This window comes from Penicillium vulpinum (assembly GCF_028829585.1).
Source record: "Penicillium vulpinum strain IBT 29486 chromosome Unknown utg000001l_segment0_segment0, whole genome shotgun sequence".
Classification (NCBI taxonomy): domain Eukaryota; kingdom Fungi; phylum Ascomycota; class Eurotiomycetes; order Eurotiales; family Aspergillaceae; genus Penicillium; species Penicillium vulpinum.
The window spans coordinates 2,918,008-2,931,709 of record NW_026643241.1 but is presented as its reverse complement, the minus strand read 5'-3'; the positions used below and the strand labels follow the sequence as shown (position 1 = coordinate 2,931,709).

The 13,702-nt window shown below is 48.0% G+C and overlaps 6 protein-coding genes across 6 annotated transcripts; 4 read left to right on the top strand and 2 right to left on the bottom strand.

Annotated features, from left to right (window-relative positions):
• Nucleotides 1-282: 282 nt before the first annotated feature.
• N7479_001064 (uncharacterized protein) lies at nucleotides 283-2,415 on the top strand (the record flags this gene model as incomplete). Its single annotated transcript, XM_057248761.1, has 6 exons — nucleotides 283-321; nucleotides 374-845; nucleotides 898-1,493; nucleotides 1,549-1,679; nucleotides 1,734-1,750; nucleotides 1,805-2,415. The coding sequence occupies 6 exons, from the start codon at nucleotides 283-285 to the stop codon at nucleotides 2,413-2,415; spliced, it is 1,866 nt and encodes a 621-aa protein (XP_057113193.1).
• Nucleotides 2,416-3,198: 783 nt separating this feature from the next.
• Nucleotides 3,199-4,942, top strand: N7479_001063 (cytochrome P450; the record flags this gene model as incomplete). The annotated part of the gene is made up of 4 exons (XM_057248760.1): nucleotides 3,199-3,444; nucleotides 3,514-3,711; nucleotides 3,763-4,824; nucleotides 4,877-4,942. 4 exons carry the CDS (start codon nucleotides 3,199-3,201, stop codon nucleotides 4,940-4,942), a joined length of 1,572 nt encoding a protein of 523 aa, XP_057113192.1.
• Nucleotides 4,943-5,350: 408 nt separating this feature from the next.
• On the bottom strand, nucleotides 5,351-6,094 carry N7479_001062 (mitochondrial 37S ribosomal protein mS41; the record flags this gene model as incomplete). The annotated part of the gene is made up of 1 exon (XM_057248759.1): nucleotides 5,351-6,094. The coding sequence occupies one exon, from the start codon at nucleotides 6,092-6,094 to the stop codon at nucleotides 5,351-5,353; it is 744 nt and encodes a 247-aa protein (XP_057113191.1).
• A 403-nt stretch (nucleotides 6,095-6,497) lies between these two features.
• On the top strand, nucleotides 6,498-7,767 carry kin28 (TFIIH complex serine/threonine-protein kinase subunit KIN28; the record flags this gene model as incomplete). Its single annotated transcript, XM_057248758.1, has 2 exons — nucleotides 6,498-6,696; nucleotides 6,752-7,767. 2 exons carry the CDS (start codon nucleotides 6,498-6,500, stop codon nucleotides 7,765-7,767), a joined length of 1,215 nt encoding a protein of 404 aa, XP_057113190.1.
• Nucleotides 7,768-9,064: 1,297 nt separating this feature from the next.
• On the top strand, nucleotides 9,065-11,992 carry N7479_001060 (putative kinesin family protein (KipA); the record flags this gene model as incomplete). The annotated part of the gene is made up of 1 exon (XM_057248757.1): nucleotides 9,065-11,992. One exon carries the CDS (start codon nucleotides 9,065-9,067, stop codon nucleotides 11,990-11,992), a length of 2,928 nt encoding a protein of 975 aa, XP_057113189.1.
• Nucleotides 11,993-12,239: 247 nt separating this feature from the next.
• Nucleotides 12,240-13,388, bottom strand: N7479_001059 (uncharacterized protein; the record flags this gene model as incomplete). The annotated part of the gene is made up of 2 exons (XM_057248756.1): nucleotides 12,240-13,266; nucleotides 13,318-13,388. The coding sequence occupies 2 exons, from the start codon at nucleotides 13,386-13,388 to the stop codon at nucleotides 12,240-12,242; spliced, it is 1,098 nt and encodes a 365-aa protein (XP_057113188.1).
• Nucleotides 13,389-13,702: the final 314 nt, after the last annotated feature.

Below are 13,702 nucleotides of genomic sequence, written 5' to 3'. Positions count from 1 at the left end.
CGTCTCTTCGTATTTGCCCTTGCCAAATTATTTTGAGGCGGAGAGTCACAGGGGAAAGAGATAGAGAGAGAGCTTTCTCGAGGTCTCTTTTCCCTTGAACAGGCTATAGGCTTGTTCACCCACGTACCTTTCTTCAGTACTTCTTTTTTTTACCCCTTATCTTCAATTGTGTATCTTCTTTACAGCGAAAAGCTCTTTGTGGAAATTCTTGCCACTGTTTAATTGACCGACAACTATCACTAATTGGTCTGGAACCCTCTAGTTGGCGTGATAACAACCATTATGGTCCCCCGCGAGAAAAGCTCGCTTAAGCGAGGAAGGGTACGTTTTATTCCTATTAGTGCCACTCATTTACTCACAGGGATTACTATAGGCTACAGTGGATGCAGATTCACAAAAGAAACCTCGCCGCTCTCAAAGGATCTCGAGTCAAGTCCAACCACAAGACACGCCAGTCGAATTGGATTATTTGCCAACCCCAGTCACCGTTCCTCAATCTGCCGCTACAGAGACTCAGAACGAGTTGACTGTCACACCCCCCGAAAGCCCTCGCAACAGCTATCAACAAATCTCATCCCAACCCGAATTGGAGGATACCCAGGCGCTTTCACAGTTCGTGTATCCACCTAGAGCGTTCGCAGATGACGTGAAGGATGAGGATGATGAAGGGGTATGGGGTTACCTGCTACCACTGGATGAGAACGGGAATGGCCCGCTTGTGCTGAGAACGCGTGATGGTTGCGATAATGGTGACGATACTTCCAAAGCCAAGGGGAAAAAGACCGAGAACTCCAAGAGCGCCAAGTCACCAGGTGGCTTCTTGGTTGGCCGTCACCCTGAGTGTGGTAAGTGATAGCTTGGTAGTCGTTATCGAGTGTCTGTTCTGACCATAGTCAGATCGCGTCCTCGAAATCCCCACAATTTCAAACCGGCACTTCCTGATTTTTGCCGAAAAGAAGAAAGGTGACATAGTTGCTGTGCTGGAGGATCTCTCTAGTAATGGGACATTTGTTAATGATGCGATTGTTGGGCGTAACAAGCACCGTGAACTGGAGGACGGCGATGAGGTTTCGATTCTGAATGAAGCCCGTTTCGTCTTCCGTTACCCCCGTACTCGGGAAACGAATGGCTTCCGTCAGCAATATCGGATTCTCAAGCAGCTTGGCAAAGGCCACTTTGCAACCGTTTATTTGTGCGCTGAACGATCTACTGGAGACAAGTATGCAGTCAAAGTCTTTGAAAGACGCCTCGGTGATTCGCAAAAGTCGCAGAACGACAATGCTCTGCAGCAAGAGATTGCCTTGTTGATGGGCGTTCATCACCCGAATCTACTATGTCTCAAGGAATCGTTTGATGAAAGTGATGGCGCTTATTTGGTACTTGAGTTGGCAGCCGAGGGAGAACTGTTCAACTGGATTGTAAACAATCAGAAATTAACTGAGGATGAAACTCGTGGTGTGTTCCGACAACTGTTTGACGGATTGAAATATCTGGTATGCATATCAAAAGGTCGCATATGCGGCACCAGGTCAGCTAACTTGCCATCAGCACGAACGAGGAATTGTGCATCGAGATATCAAGCCAGAAAATATTCTGGTTGCAGACATGGATTTGAATGTGAAATTGGGTGACTTTGGGCTGGCTAAAATCATTGGAGAAGAATCTTTCACGACCACCCTGTAAGTGAAATTCTACCCGTGTCAATGCGAATTACCGCTAACATTTGTTTCTAGCTGCGGTACACCGAGCTGTAAGTCGCAAAATATTGGATCTCGAATTCTCAATGGTCTTACTAATTTCGCAGATGTTGCCCCGGAGATTTTGCAAGATACCCGTAACCGAAAATACACCAAGGCTGTGGATGTATGGTCCCTTGGTGTCGTTCTCTACATCTGTCTATGCGGCTTCCCGCCGTTCTCCGATGAACTGAACACTCGAGAGAACCCATTGACTCTTGCCCAACAAATCAAGATGGGCAAGTTTGACTACCCGTCACCGTACTGGGACTCTGTTGGCGATCCCGCTCTGGACCTAATCGACAGGATGCTTACTGTGGATGTCAACAAGAGAATTACGGTAGATGGGTGTCTCGAGCATCCTTGGATGACTGGAAAGTATTCGAGTATCACTGACAGCACAGATGGTCTGACGGGGGCCCTTGGTAAACTGGACTTTTCCAAGCGCAAGATTAAGCGGGAGAGAACCCTGTTGAGCAGCATCAACGGTGCTTACTTCAGTGAGCACGCCGAGGGCAGCGAGAAACCGGTCAAAGTATTCCGAAACGAAGCCGGGAAGCGTGTCCACAACCGACCAGCTAAGGCGTCCCAACGTGAAGTCTCACCAAGTGGTAACCGGGCCCCAAAAGATTTCATCAACATCGGAGGGCGTGGCGATCCCACCTTGTACGACAATTAAGGGGTAGGATGGCTTTGTATGGGAGTTTTTTTTTTTATTCTTGTTCTTCTTCTTATCGACTTTGCGTGTACTTGGGATATCATTATTAGAGCTAAGGGCGTGTCAACAAGGGATTCATGTATAGTTAGGTCAAAATCAGGCACTAGAATGATACATGTATAAGTAGAAACGTGGTCTTATAGAATGTGCATAAAGTAGGTAGAGAGGGAGAGCAAGAGGAAAAGAATCTCAGTACGGAGTCCTCCATAGTTAATAGCGTTAATAGCCAATAGTTAATATTTCATAGTCAATATCATACGTCCACTATCTCAAGACACCGGGAACTTCTTGACCGGAGTGGCGTGACTATATAGTCATACTATGTACGGAGTACGGAGTACGGAGCACACTAATTTGGCTTAACGGACATGAGAAATAGTGCATAAAATACTCCGTAGAGGGAGTACATTACCTAGATAAAAAATAATAATAGATTAATATATATATAAAAGAAATACAAATACTATAACTTACGATTCAAATTATATCCTTGGCATATCTCTCTCTTCTAGACCAGGGGGCGGGGCCCTCTCTCGCCGAATGATATCGGACTTAATTATTTTCCCTTCTTTGCCTCTTTAATCTTCATCATCTTCAACATTTTCTCTCTCTTTTGTTTAGTTCAATTGGAGGCTAACAAACAGAGTTATAGAAAACAGTGTCATTGTGAACCTGTTTTTCTCCGTGGGGGGGGGGTTTTTTTTTCTTTTCTTCTTTCACTTTCTGCTTCTGCTTCTTGCCAACATGGGCCTCTTCGCAAGTTTCCTCGCAACCTTCTGCGAGCACTGCTCGACCCAGTCAATCTACACTTTGACTATTGTTGGAGCATTGTCAGTCATTGCGCTATCAGTCGTGATCAATGTACTACGTCAGCTCTTCTTCAAGAAAGCCCATGAGCCCCCCGTAGTCTTCCACTGGTTCCCCTTTATTGGAAGCACCATCAGTTATGGCATGGAGCCATTCAAGTTCTTCGACAACGCCCGCACAAAGGTATATGGATTGCAGATGTATGATTGTCCCACAGAAGAATGCAATTGCTAATTTGGGGTCAAACGGCAGTACGGCGACATCTTCACTTTCATCCTCCTGGGCAAGAAGACTACCGTCTATCTAGGCACCAAGGGAAACGAATTCATCCTCAATGGCAAGCTTCGTGATGTAAACGCCGAAGAGGTTTACTCCCCCCTCACTACCCCCGTCTTCGGTCGTCACGTCGTCTACGATTGCCCCAATGCTAAGCTCATGGAGCAGAAGAAGGTATGAAGGAATGGATTATAACACAAGAACCAGCCGTTGACCGATCCATAGTTTGTCAAATTTGGTCTTACTTCCGAGGCACTTCGGTCTTATGTTCATTTGATCACCAATGAGGTCGATGACTTTGTGAAGAATTCTCCCGCTCTCCAGGACACAAAGGGTACTTTCAATGTCTCCAAGGTTATTTCCGAAATCACAATCTACACAGCATCCCGTTCGTTACAAGGAAAAGAAGTCCGCGATCGATTTGACTCGACTTTTGCTGAAATGTACCACGACCTCGATAAGGGTTTCGCTCCTATCAACTTCATGCTGCCATGGGCCCCGCTTCCCCACAACCGCAAGCGCGATGCTGCACAGCAGAAGATGACCAAGACATACATGGATATCATCAAAGCGCGTCGCGCATCTGGTGATAAGAAGGACTCCGAGGATATGGTCTGGAACCTGATGTCGTGCACCTATAAGAATGGCACCCCGATTCCCGATGAGGAAATTGCCCACATGATGATTGCCTTGCTTATGGCGGGCCAGCACTCTTCGTCCTCTACTGCTGCCTGGATTGTTCTCCGCCTGGCCACCTGCCCTGAGCTTGTGGAGGAGCTTTACCAAGAACAAATCCAGATTCTGGGCTCTGATCTGCCTCCTCTCACCCACGAAGGACTCCAGAAGCTCGACTTGCACTCTAAGGCGATCAAGGAAACCCTCCGTCTCCACGCTCCTATTCACTCGATCATTCGCGCCGTCAAGAACCCTATGCCCGTGGAAGGCACTTCTTTCGTTATCCCTACCACTCATAATGTCCTCTCTTCTCCTGGTGTTACTGCTCGCTCTGCGGAGTTCTTCCCTGACCCTCTGAAGTGGAACCCCCACCGCTGGGATGAGGTTGATCCCGAGACTATCAAGGAAGATGAGGAGCAGATCGACTATGGTTATGGACTGGTTACCAAGGGTACCAACAGTCCTTATCTGCCTTTCGGTGCTGGTCGCCACCGCTGCATTGGTGAGCAGTTTGCTTACGTGCAGCTGGGTACAATCCTAGCTGCGCTGGTTAGACACTTCAAGTTCTCCACGCCTAACGCCGATACACCTTTTCCCGAGACAGATTATTCGGTAAGTGATGCTCTGTCACGATCAAGTTGGCGTTTGACTAACCATACCCTAGTCCCTCTTTTCTAAGCCTCTCGGTACATCCTTTGTTCAGTACGAGAAACGTGGAGTCAAAGCATGATCGGAGTTATGTTTTAGAAAAGATGTCCATTTAAATTTTGTTCACATTTTAATGCCCTGCATTGATGCAGCAAAGGTTCAGACTGAACTTGAGCCGAGTTCACTAGGTGGATTCGACAACTCTAGCATCATCGATTTCTTTCTTTCTTCACTTTGAGACGATTCTGCTGTATGAATACTTCACTTCTCGCGACTTGGAATCGCATGTTTCTCTAAATTTTTACATAACTCAATCATATCATTTTAATCAGACATAACAAGACCTCACTTATTTCCCTCACAAAAATTACCTAAAAAAAAATATGGAAATGAAATCATGATTGCAATAGTATAGTACAGTTTGAATTTGAACATCCAGGCTCAACAAGAAATATGCAAGATACACAAAGTGGTATTTCACCGTTCATATTCACGCCTTCTTTCTCTCATCCAGCCTCTTCTTGTTCTGGACCTCCCGACGTCGTCGCTCACCACCGTCGATCTTCTGTCCTCGTCTGTCCTCCCACATGCCCTCCTGGACCGAAATGGTAGCAGCAGTACCATTGGAACCCTTCAAAGGCTGAAGGAACGGACCCATGGGCTGACAGCCACGGTGAATCTTCATGTGTGCAAATTTTTTGATCATTTGTGTTCTAGCATATTTGTATGCAGTGGCATCAGGCGCCAGGTTGACAATGGCTTTCACCATGCCAGGTGACAGCGTAGCGGAAGAGGTTTGAAGGGCCACCTTTGTGCCTTCATGTGTCAAGCCTCTTGCATTGATAGGCACTTCAACAACCCGCAATTGTGCAACACCATCGACCACATTCTCCAGATCACCTCCAGGGCCGTACAGTCCGTTCCTGAACTTCTCACGCTTCCGGATCAGGTACCGTCGCTGGCGGGCTGGCTCAATGCCGGCTTGGCGGAGCTGGTTGGAATTTAATGTAAAAAGATCTTCCCATGAGGGAATCTTGCTCGCTTGCTTGGACATTTCACGACCGATCAGCGTGAGGAAGGTCTGGACGTCGGGAACGAAAGGGGTCGGAGATGGCACGGGCGGGGGCGCGTTCTGGTGGAGTGATCGAATGTATTGGTTGGAAACTGACACAGGCTTAAATACGCGTGCTGTCAAGCTTCCTAGTGGTAAATTGCGCATTGCCATGAGGCTCATGGTGAAGGTGTTGCGGGAAGGATGCCGCAAGCCCCGACTTTGCTGGCAACTCTCAAGCTTTTTTTCGTTTTTGGAAAATTGAATTCGTAATTGGTATCGTTGGAGGACTGCTGAGCAATGCCTTTGAAATTGACGGGTTTCCAGCAATTGCTAGCGGGTTGGCTGGGAGATCGCGGTTGACTTGACTTGGAGAAATTTCGGGCGTCGGCAGCAAAGTCCAGGATCAACAATACTCCGAGCCTATGGGGAAATGACCCTCAACGTTTTGACACTGCCCTCACCTCATATTTTTGCTAAAGATAATTTTTTACTATCTATCACAACCACTGAGTACCTGTGGCTAATTTATAAACTCTTGTCGCTCTCTTTAGTTCGATCTTTTCACCTTCAACCTCCTCTAATCATGGCAGTTTCACCCTTTGGCTCTCGTTCACCAGCTATGACTGTGCATTCCCCAAATCCAGCAATCAGACTGAGAGCTACTGTTGCACAAAAATCACTTAATGGACCTGCAGCTGCAACTATGTCAAAATCTGTGCAGAGTGGGGATCGCGAACTCACTGAACAACTGAATATTAATGTCCGGGAACGATACGTCAAAGGTATTTGAACATTGCTATATCATTTTCCAGGGGCCATATGCTAACAAAGAACCAGACAAGAAAGTAGGAGAAGGTACATATGCCGTAGTATATGTCGGTCACCTTCGACACGATCCATCCTCCCTTGTTGCGATCAAGAAAATCAAAGTCAACGCCGAATACAAGGATGGACTTGCTATGGATGCTGTTCGCGAAGTGAAGTACCTCCAAGAGCTGAAACATCCCAACGTCATTGCCCTCCATGATGTTTTCTCCTCCAAAGATCAAAATCTAAGCTTGGTTCTTGAGTTTCTTCCTGGTGGAGATCTTGAGATGCTCATCAAAGATACTGATATTCACTACGGTGTAGCCGATATTAAATCTTGGATGGGTATGCTTGCCCGGGGTGTATGGTGGTGCCATGAGAACTTTGTTCTTCACCGGGATATCAAGCCCAACAACTTGCTAATCGCGTCAGATGGGGAGGTCAAATTGGCCGATTTCGGCCTCGCTAGATCCTTTGCCGATCCCTCGTTCAACATGACCCATCAGGTCATCACTCGGTGGTATCGGCCACCCGAGCTTCTCTACGGTGCGCGACAATACTCCGGTGCGGTCGATGTTTGGTCCATGGGGATGGTCTTTGCTGAGCTCCTGCTACGGGTTCCATTTGTAGCGGGCAACACTGACCTGGATCAAACCTCTAAAATCTGCGAAGCGTTCGGCACACCCACGGAGGAGAATTGGCCTGGGGTCAGCAAGCTGCCTTACTACATTGCCACCGACAAGGCTCATTTGGTGCCGTTGCAAGGGCGCGATTTCTTCACGCGACAGTTCCCCACTGCAGGTCCGGTGGGCGCCGATCTGCTCATGTCGATGTGTGCGCTTGACCCACGCAAGCGTAGTACGGCCGTCCAGTGCCTGCGGCACAATTGGTGGATAATTGAACCCCGTCCGACCAAGAATGAAGATCTCCCGCGGAAATCTGGTGGGACTAGAAAGATGGGAGATGATTTGACCCGACGTGGTGGCGAGCTGGATGAGGGTATGTTCAAGAGTGCTGCCCGACAACTGGATTTCAGTGTGAAATAATGACACAATAAAAACATAATACAATGTACGATACAGATAAAGAGAGAGAGGGAAAAAAAACAACCTTAATGTTAATGGTTGCCACCTCGGCCGAGATGCTTCCACTTATAAAATACTTTGTACTCCGTAGATGTAGATATATACACTGGGTCACGAGACAATGGGATGTAAATGAGGATCAACGCCAGATTAATTTTAATTTTGGTCTAAATGTCAATCTTTGCTTAATTCGAATAATAGTACCCGTTGTTGTTGTTGATTCCCGAACAGGAGTTCATCCCAGGGTTCACCTTTATAGGGGGAGATATACTCCTTCAACCCCGAAGGGCAGACAGGCAACAGGACAGTATAGGTAGGGCAGGGCAAAATAGGACAATAGCACAACAGGACCAGCTCCGATTTCCAGATCCTTCAAGTCAAAATCATGATTGGGGTCCACCTACGGAGTACAAAAGAACTGCAAGCTTAAGCACCTCATTCGCCCCCTTTTTCCCTCAACCTCCCGAACTTGAAACCTCCACTCTCAGCCTATCATTGGGCATGAGATGCTCCGAGCTTCCTAGGGAATGGCTCCTACGGTTTACGTCTAGAGGGTGATGGTAATCTGCCGCCCCCTCTCCCCCCCCCCCCCCTATTTTTTGGCTTTGGTTCTATGATTCATTAGGGGGTATATATGGGAGAAGGAGTAGTAGAGTACGGAGTACATTCTAAGCTATAGTGAGTTTAGGGAAGGGATAGAAGGAGGAAAGAGGAGAAAGATTTTATAGGAAGCCATAAAGATATATAATAGGTGTTAGAACACTTAAATAACATAAATAAACATAAAATAAAAATACATTAGGTAGTCTGGTCGTTCGCTCTCTCTATTTCTCTCTCTGTGCGGGGATTTGATACGCCCTTTTCTCTTCTCTCTACCTCATTGCTTAGACCGTCTCTTGCATCTTCATCTTTTACTTTTATTTTCATCCTCTCCACTTCTTCCCGTCACGATTACAACATTGCACGTTTGAATCTGTGAGTTCCCGAGACCTCGCGCCAAAATCACAAAATCATAACATCATAACATCCGTGTTATCGTGTTTTGATCTCCGAGACGAGCCAAAAGAGTCATCGTTCTTCTCTCTCAACATCTCAAGGGGCCCAATATTTTATGTCTCAATTCGTTTGGCTAACTGCAATAAAAACAGCACAGGCTCAATCCCGTCGGTCTGCCAATCTGCTATGGCCATCGCGTTCACAGATTCCTATTGAATCCCCATTTCGCGTTTAAAAAGAAAGGTTTAAACACAAAGTCGCCATGACCTCAATGACAACATTGCCGCAGCCCTCGCAGCTGTCGCGGCCAGTTTCAAACCCCCCAGCTGGATCATTACCGCCTATCCCCAACCCTAAACCCAGAAAGTCTACATCTTCCGACACACCACGGGCTGCATCTCCCTATCAAGCCTCCAAATTACGGACCCCATCCAGCCCTAAACCATCGCTCAAGTCACCTCTATCAACTTCAAACTCAACCTCCAACCTAAATGCAGCCCGGTCAGCTTCCGGTGGGCGCACTCCGAGTAGTCCCGACAAATCTTTGCGCCGAACAATTAGTATCGCCTCGTTTCCTCAACCACCAAAGACCAGCAGCCGCCCATCCACTGCATCATCAATCTCTGGGATCCAAGGAATTCAAGGTGCAACCTCTAGTGTGCGACCCCAAAGAAACTCGCGACTAAGCACAGGAACAACGAGCAGCTATCGGAGCTCGAAAACCCCATCGTTACTTAACGGTAGTGGCGAGGGGAAATTTATATCAAGTGGAGATGCGCGAGATCCAGAAGCGTCTCCAACTCACAGCAGAAGTTCTTCCGCTCAAGGTTCTTGCTCAACGAGTGCGACGACTTTTGAGGATGCAGATGATGCGATAGGAAAATCAAATTCTAAGCCTAAAGAGATCAAGGGCAATGTGCTTGTCAGCGTGCGCGTTCGTCCTGACAACAATAGCGGAGGGGAGACTCCAAGAAATCATGGCGAATGGTCCATCGATAGTCGGCAAAGCCTCATCTCATACCGTGGGAAAGAAGGAGGCGATTACTTTTATGGTGATAAAGATGCTCCTCTCACTTGCCCAACTGTCGCAACTAACCGTCGAGCAGATAATGTCTTTAATCCACAAGAAAACAATGCCAAGGTTTATGATTCGGCTGCCAAACGCCTCGTCCGGCGTGTCATGGAGGGCTATCATGGAACGGTCTTTGCTTATGGTATGACGGGAACCGGGAAAACCTTTTCTATGCAGGGAACAGCAACTTCCCCCGGTGTAATCCCGCTCGCGATCACCGACATTTTTTCATTCATCAGAGAGACCCCACATCGGGAGTTCTTGCTGCGGGTCAGCTATCTGGAAATATACAACGAGAAGATTAACGATCTTCTTTCCGCTTCCGCTGCCAACGGTCCCGCAGGAGCCCCGCAGGAGGAAATCAAATTGAGAGAGGACAGCAAACGTGGAGTATATGCAACGCCTCTCAAGGAAGAGATCGTCCAGAGCCCCACACAACTCCTCCGTGTTATCGCCCGAGGTGACCATGCACGACGAACGAGCAGCACCCAGTTCAATGCGCGCAGTTCTCGAAGTCATGCGGTGGTTCAGATCGTGGTCGAGAGTCGAGAGCGAGTGCCCACTAGCAGTGCTCAAGATAAGCGCGCCGGGATTGCCCCGGGTGGTGTGCGAGTTTCAACTTTGAGTCTGATTGATCTAGCTGGCTCTGAACGTGCAGCTGATGATAAGGAACGCCGTACCGAAGGTGCTCATATCAACAAAAGTCTGCTCACTCTAGGTACCATTATTTCTCGGCTATCGGAAAACAAGGATAAGCAAGGCAACCCTACGGACCGCGATGGGAGGCATTTGCCTTATCGAGATAGCAAGTTGACCAGACTCCTGCAGCCAGCCTTGTCCGGCGGCTCGCTTGTGAGTATTCTGTGCACTATTCAATTCACGAGCGCAGTCAATTCGCATACCGGTGAAACTCTGAATACCATGAAATTCGCTGCGAGGGCGAAGAATAATATTGTCAGTCACGCCAAAAAGGCTGAGGAGGCATACGGCGGTGGTGGTAGTGATTCCGGAAGTCGGGTACTTCTTGAGCGGTATCGTATGGAGATCCAGGCTCTTCGCAGCCAGCTTGACACCCAGGCCAAATCCCAGGCGGAGAAGGAACTCAAATGGGACGAACAGCAGTATGAAAAGGAAGCACAGGCCCGACACGAGGAGCAGGTGCTGGAAATGCAGTTGGCTCGTACTGCGCTCAAAGAGCGGATCGAGCATCTCAATCGCCTGATTTTGAGCTCTAAGTCTACTGGTGTAAACAACCATAACAGCCTCTCTGCGTTTGGACGTCTTTCCCGCATGTCTGCGACGGATTCTGGTGTCCGGTCATTACGTTCTTCCGCCAGCCAATCCACGCTGGGTGCCGGCCATTCATCGATTCGGCCCATCTCATTCATGTCTGTCAATAGCAACGATCCCTCGTCAGGCATGCTCTATCCCGGAGGATCGTTCGGCAATGAGGACGAATATGACCTTGGTGAATTTGGCGATGGCAAAGCCAGCTTGCAACGACAGGTCACTGCGCTACAAGCCGATATTGGCGATAAGAACCGGTACATCTCTACTCTGGAGCGCCGGCTGCTCCAGGCAAGACGATCCAGTCATTCTCGAATGTCAGTAGGCATTAAGACTGCAAGTACCACAATTGCCGAGCATCCAGATGTCTCGGCTTTGGTTCGTGAGAAAGATATGGAGATTAATGAGCTTCGGCTGCAGCTGGATGATAAGGATCGCATGCTTGCCGCGCTTCGATCCGCAGCTCGGCATCGAGACTTGGCTGCTGTGACCAATGACTCGCAATCACCAGAGCTGAAGAGCAAGAGCGGGTCTACAGCTGGAGATGCAGACAGTTTTGCAGGGACCAATGGCTTTATTGCACAATCCGAGAGTCCAATCAAGCGTCTCTTGTCTGATAGGAGTGAAAAGGAGGAGGCAGGAAAGAATATGGACGAGGTCTCACGCATGCTGGAGGAAATGATCCAGAGTCGGGCAGAAAATGTGCACAACACTAAGCACAGGAGCATTGCTAGTGAAAGCCGACGAGTATCCTCTTCAGCGGAAGTGCCAGGTCTAAATCCAACTGCTCCCTCATGGGATCCAAGCCTCAGCCCATCATTCCGAGGATGAAAAACTTAATGCGTTGTTTTTCTCTTTGTTTTCTTATGCTTTCGCGCAAGCTCTTTGCTTTTGTCTGATCTGATACCCAATAGGTTTACTTTATCGCGCATGTATTTAATCCAAACTACATTTGGGGATCGAGTGTATGAATTTGTTTCTGGCTTATTTCACTATATGCTGCTGTATAATATACCTATAAAAGGTCTACATGTTGTCATAGTAGACTGGTCAAACGGTATACATAGTGGATATATTATTATGAGATGATCTCCAACTCGCCTTCTCTGTCTTTAGCATAGACATCCTTCCACTGATTCCACAACCGCATCAGCTCCTCCACGTATCGAGAATGGAGTTCATCAATATACTGATCGTTGATCTTGTCGCGGTTCTTCTGCTGCATAACCGGGATTGGTCGTCCGACCACAATATTGAGGGGGGTTCGATAGGGCATCAGTCCGACGTCGTAGTTGAAAACCCCGCGTGCATGGAAGAGGGGAATGGTGAATCCTAAAGTCTGTTTCACAAGCATCTGAATCCTGTGAATGATGGGATGCTGGTCTGAGTCTACTTGATCATAGAGATCATTTTCGCCAAAGGCCAAGACAGGCACTAGATCAGCTCCAGTTCGAATTGCGAGCTTGACAAACCCTTTGCGTCGTTTCAACACGAGACGTAAGGAGTTAGGCTGAGCATTGAGAGATTCCCGGGCACCTCCCACAACAATCGTAATTGCTCGCCCCATACCCTCTCCATCTGCACCTCCTTTGGTGAGGATATTCTCACAGGATTCCCGGGAAACACTGGCAATTCCCATGGCAAGTGCGTACTCACGGTAGAAAGGAATGCGGAAATTCGCGTCCAGCGTCAGCAGAGTGTTGGTGATTCCTGGAAAAAGCTTGGAGAAGCCCAAAGCTTCCGTCCCAAATGCGGCAAAGGCGCCATGTGAGATAATACCGTGTGGGTGGTATCCAAATATATACTTCTTTGTAGGTGGGAGCGACTCCTCGCGGTGAAGACAGGCAGGGAAGTAAGATGCATACACTTTCCAGATAGGAAGCGAGCGTAGAAATGGGCTGCGTCCCTTGAGCTGGCCCGATGTGGCAGCAGTAGAGAAAAGAGATATGTAAACGAGATATGGGACCAAGAGTGGCCAGGACAACGGAATAGCGCAGGTAAAGAAAAAGATGGTTAAGAAAATAGCGATGGTCAAAGTGTGGCATAGCACCACAAATGTTTGTAGGCGTCGCTCAAGACCAATATTCAAAGGCGCCCAGTGGATGCTGTATGGGGTCAGTTATAGGTAAATTGAAGAATTGTTGGACATGTCTTACTGTCTTCTTCCACGACTAGACTGAGATGTAGGTGCCGAGGCACGCCCAGCTGACTGAGTCTCTCCATTCATTGTTGTATGGAGGATAAAAAGTCTTCTAAAGTGACAGAAATTCTGCACAGCTCCCTGTTTTAGCTCTCGTGGCAATGCGAGAGATGCTAAAGCTGATGCAGCCAGATATTGGAGCTGCGGTACCCCCGGAAGAAGCTCTCCGTTGAGGGTTCGGTGCAAGTGATCTGTACAACTTTGCTTAGGATGTGAGTCAGGATTGTGCACCCCCTCCCCAATGCTAAAGAATCAACAATTAGTGGTATACGTTAAGTTGTCTGGATATGACGTTGGATGTGGATACCCGCAAGGCACCCAGAAGTCCAGCTTAGGTAATT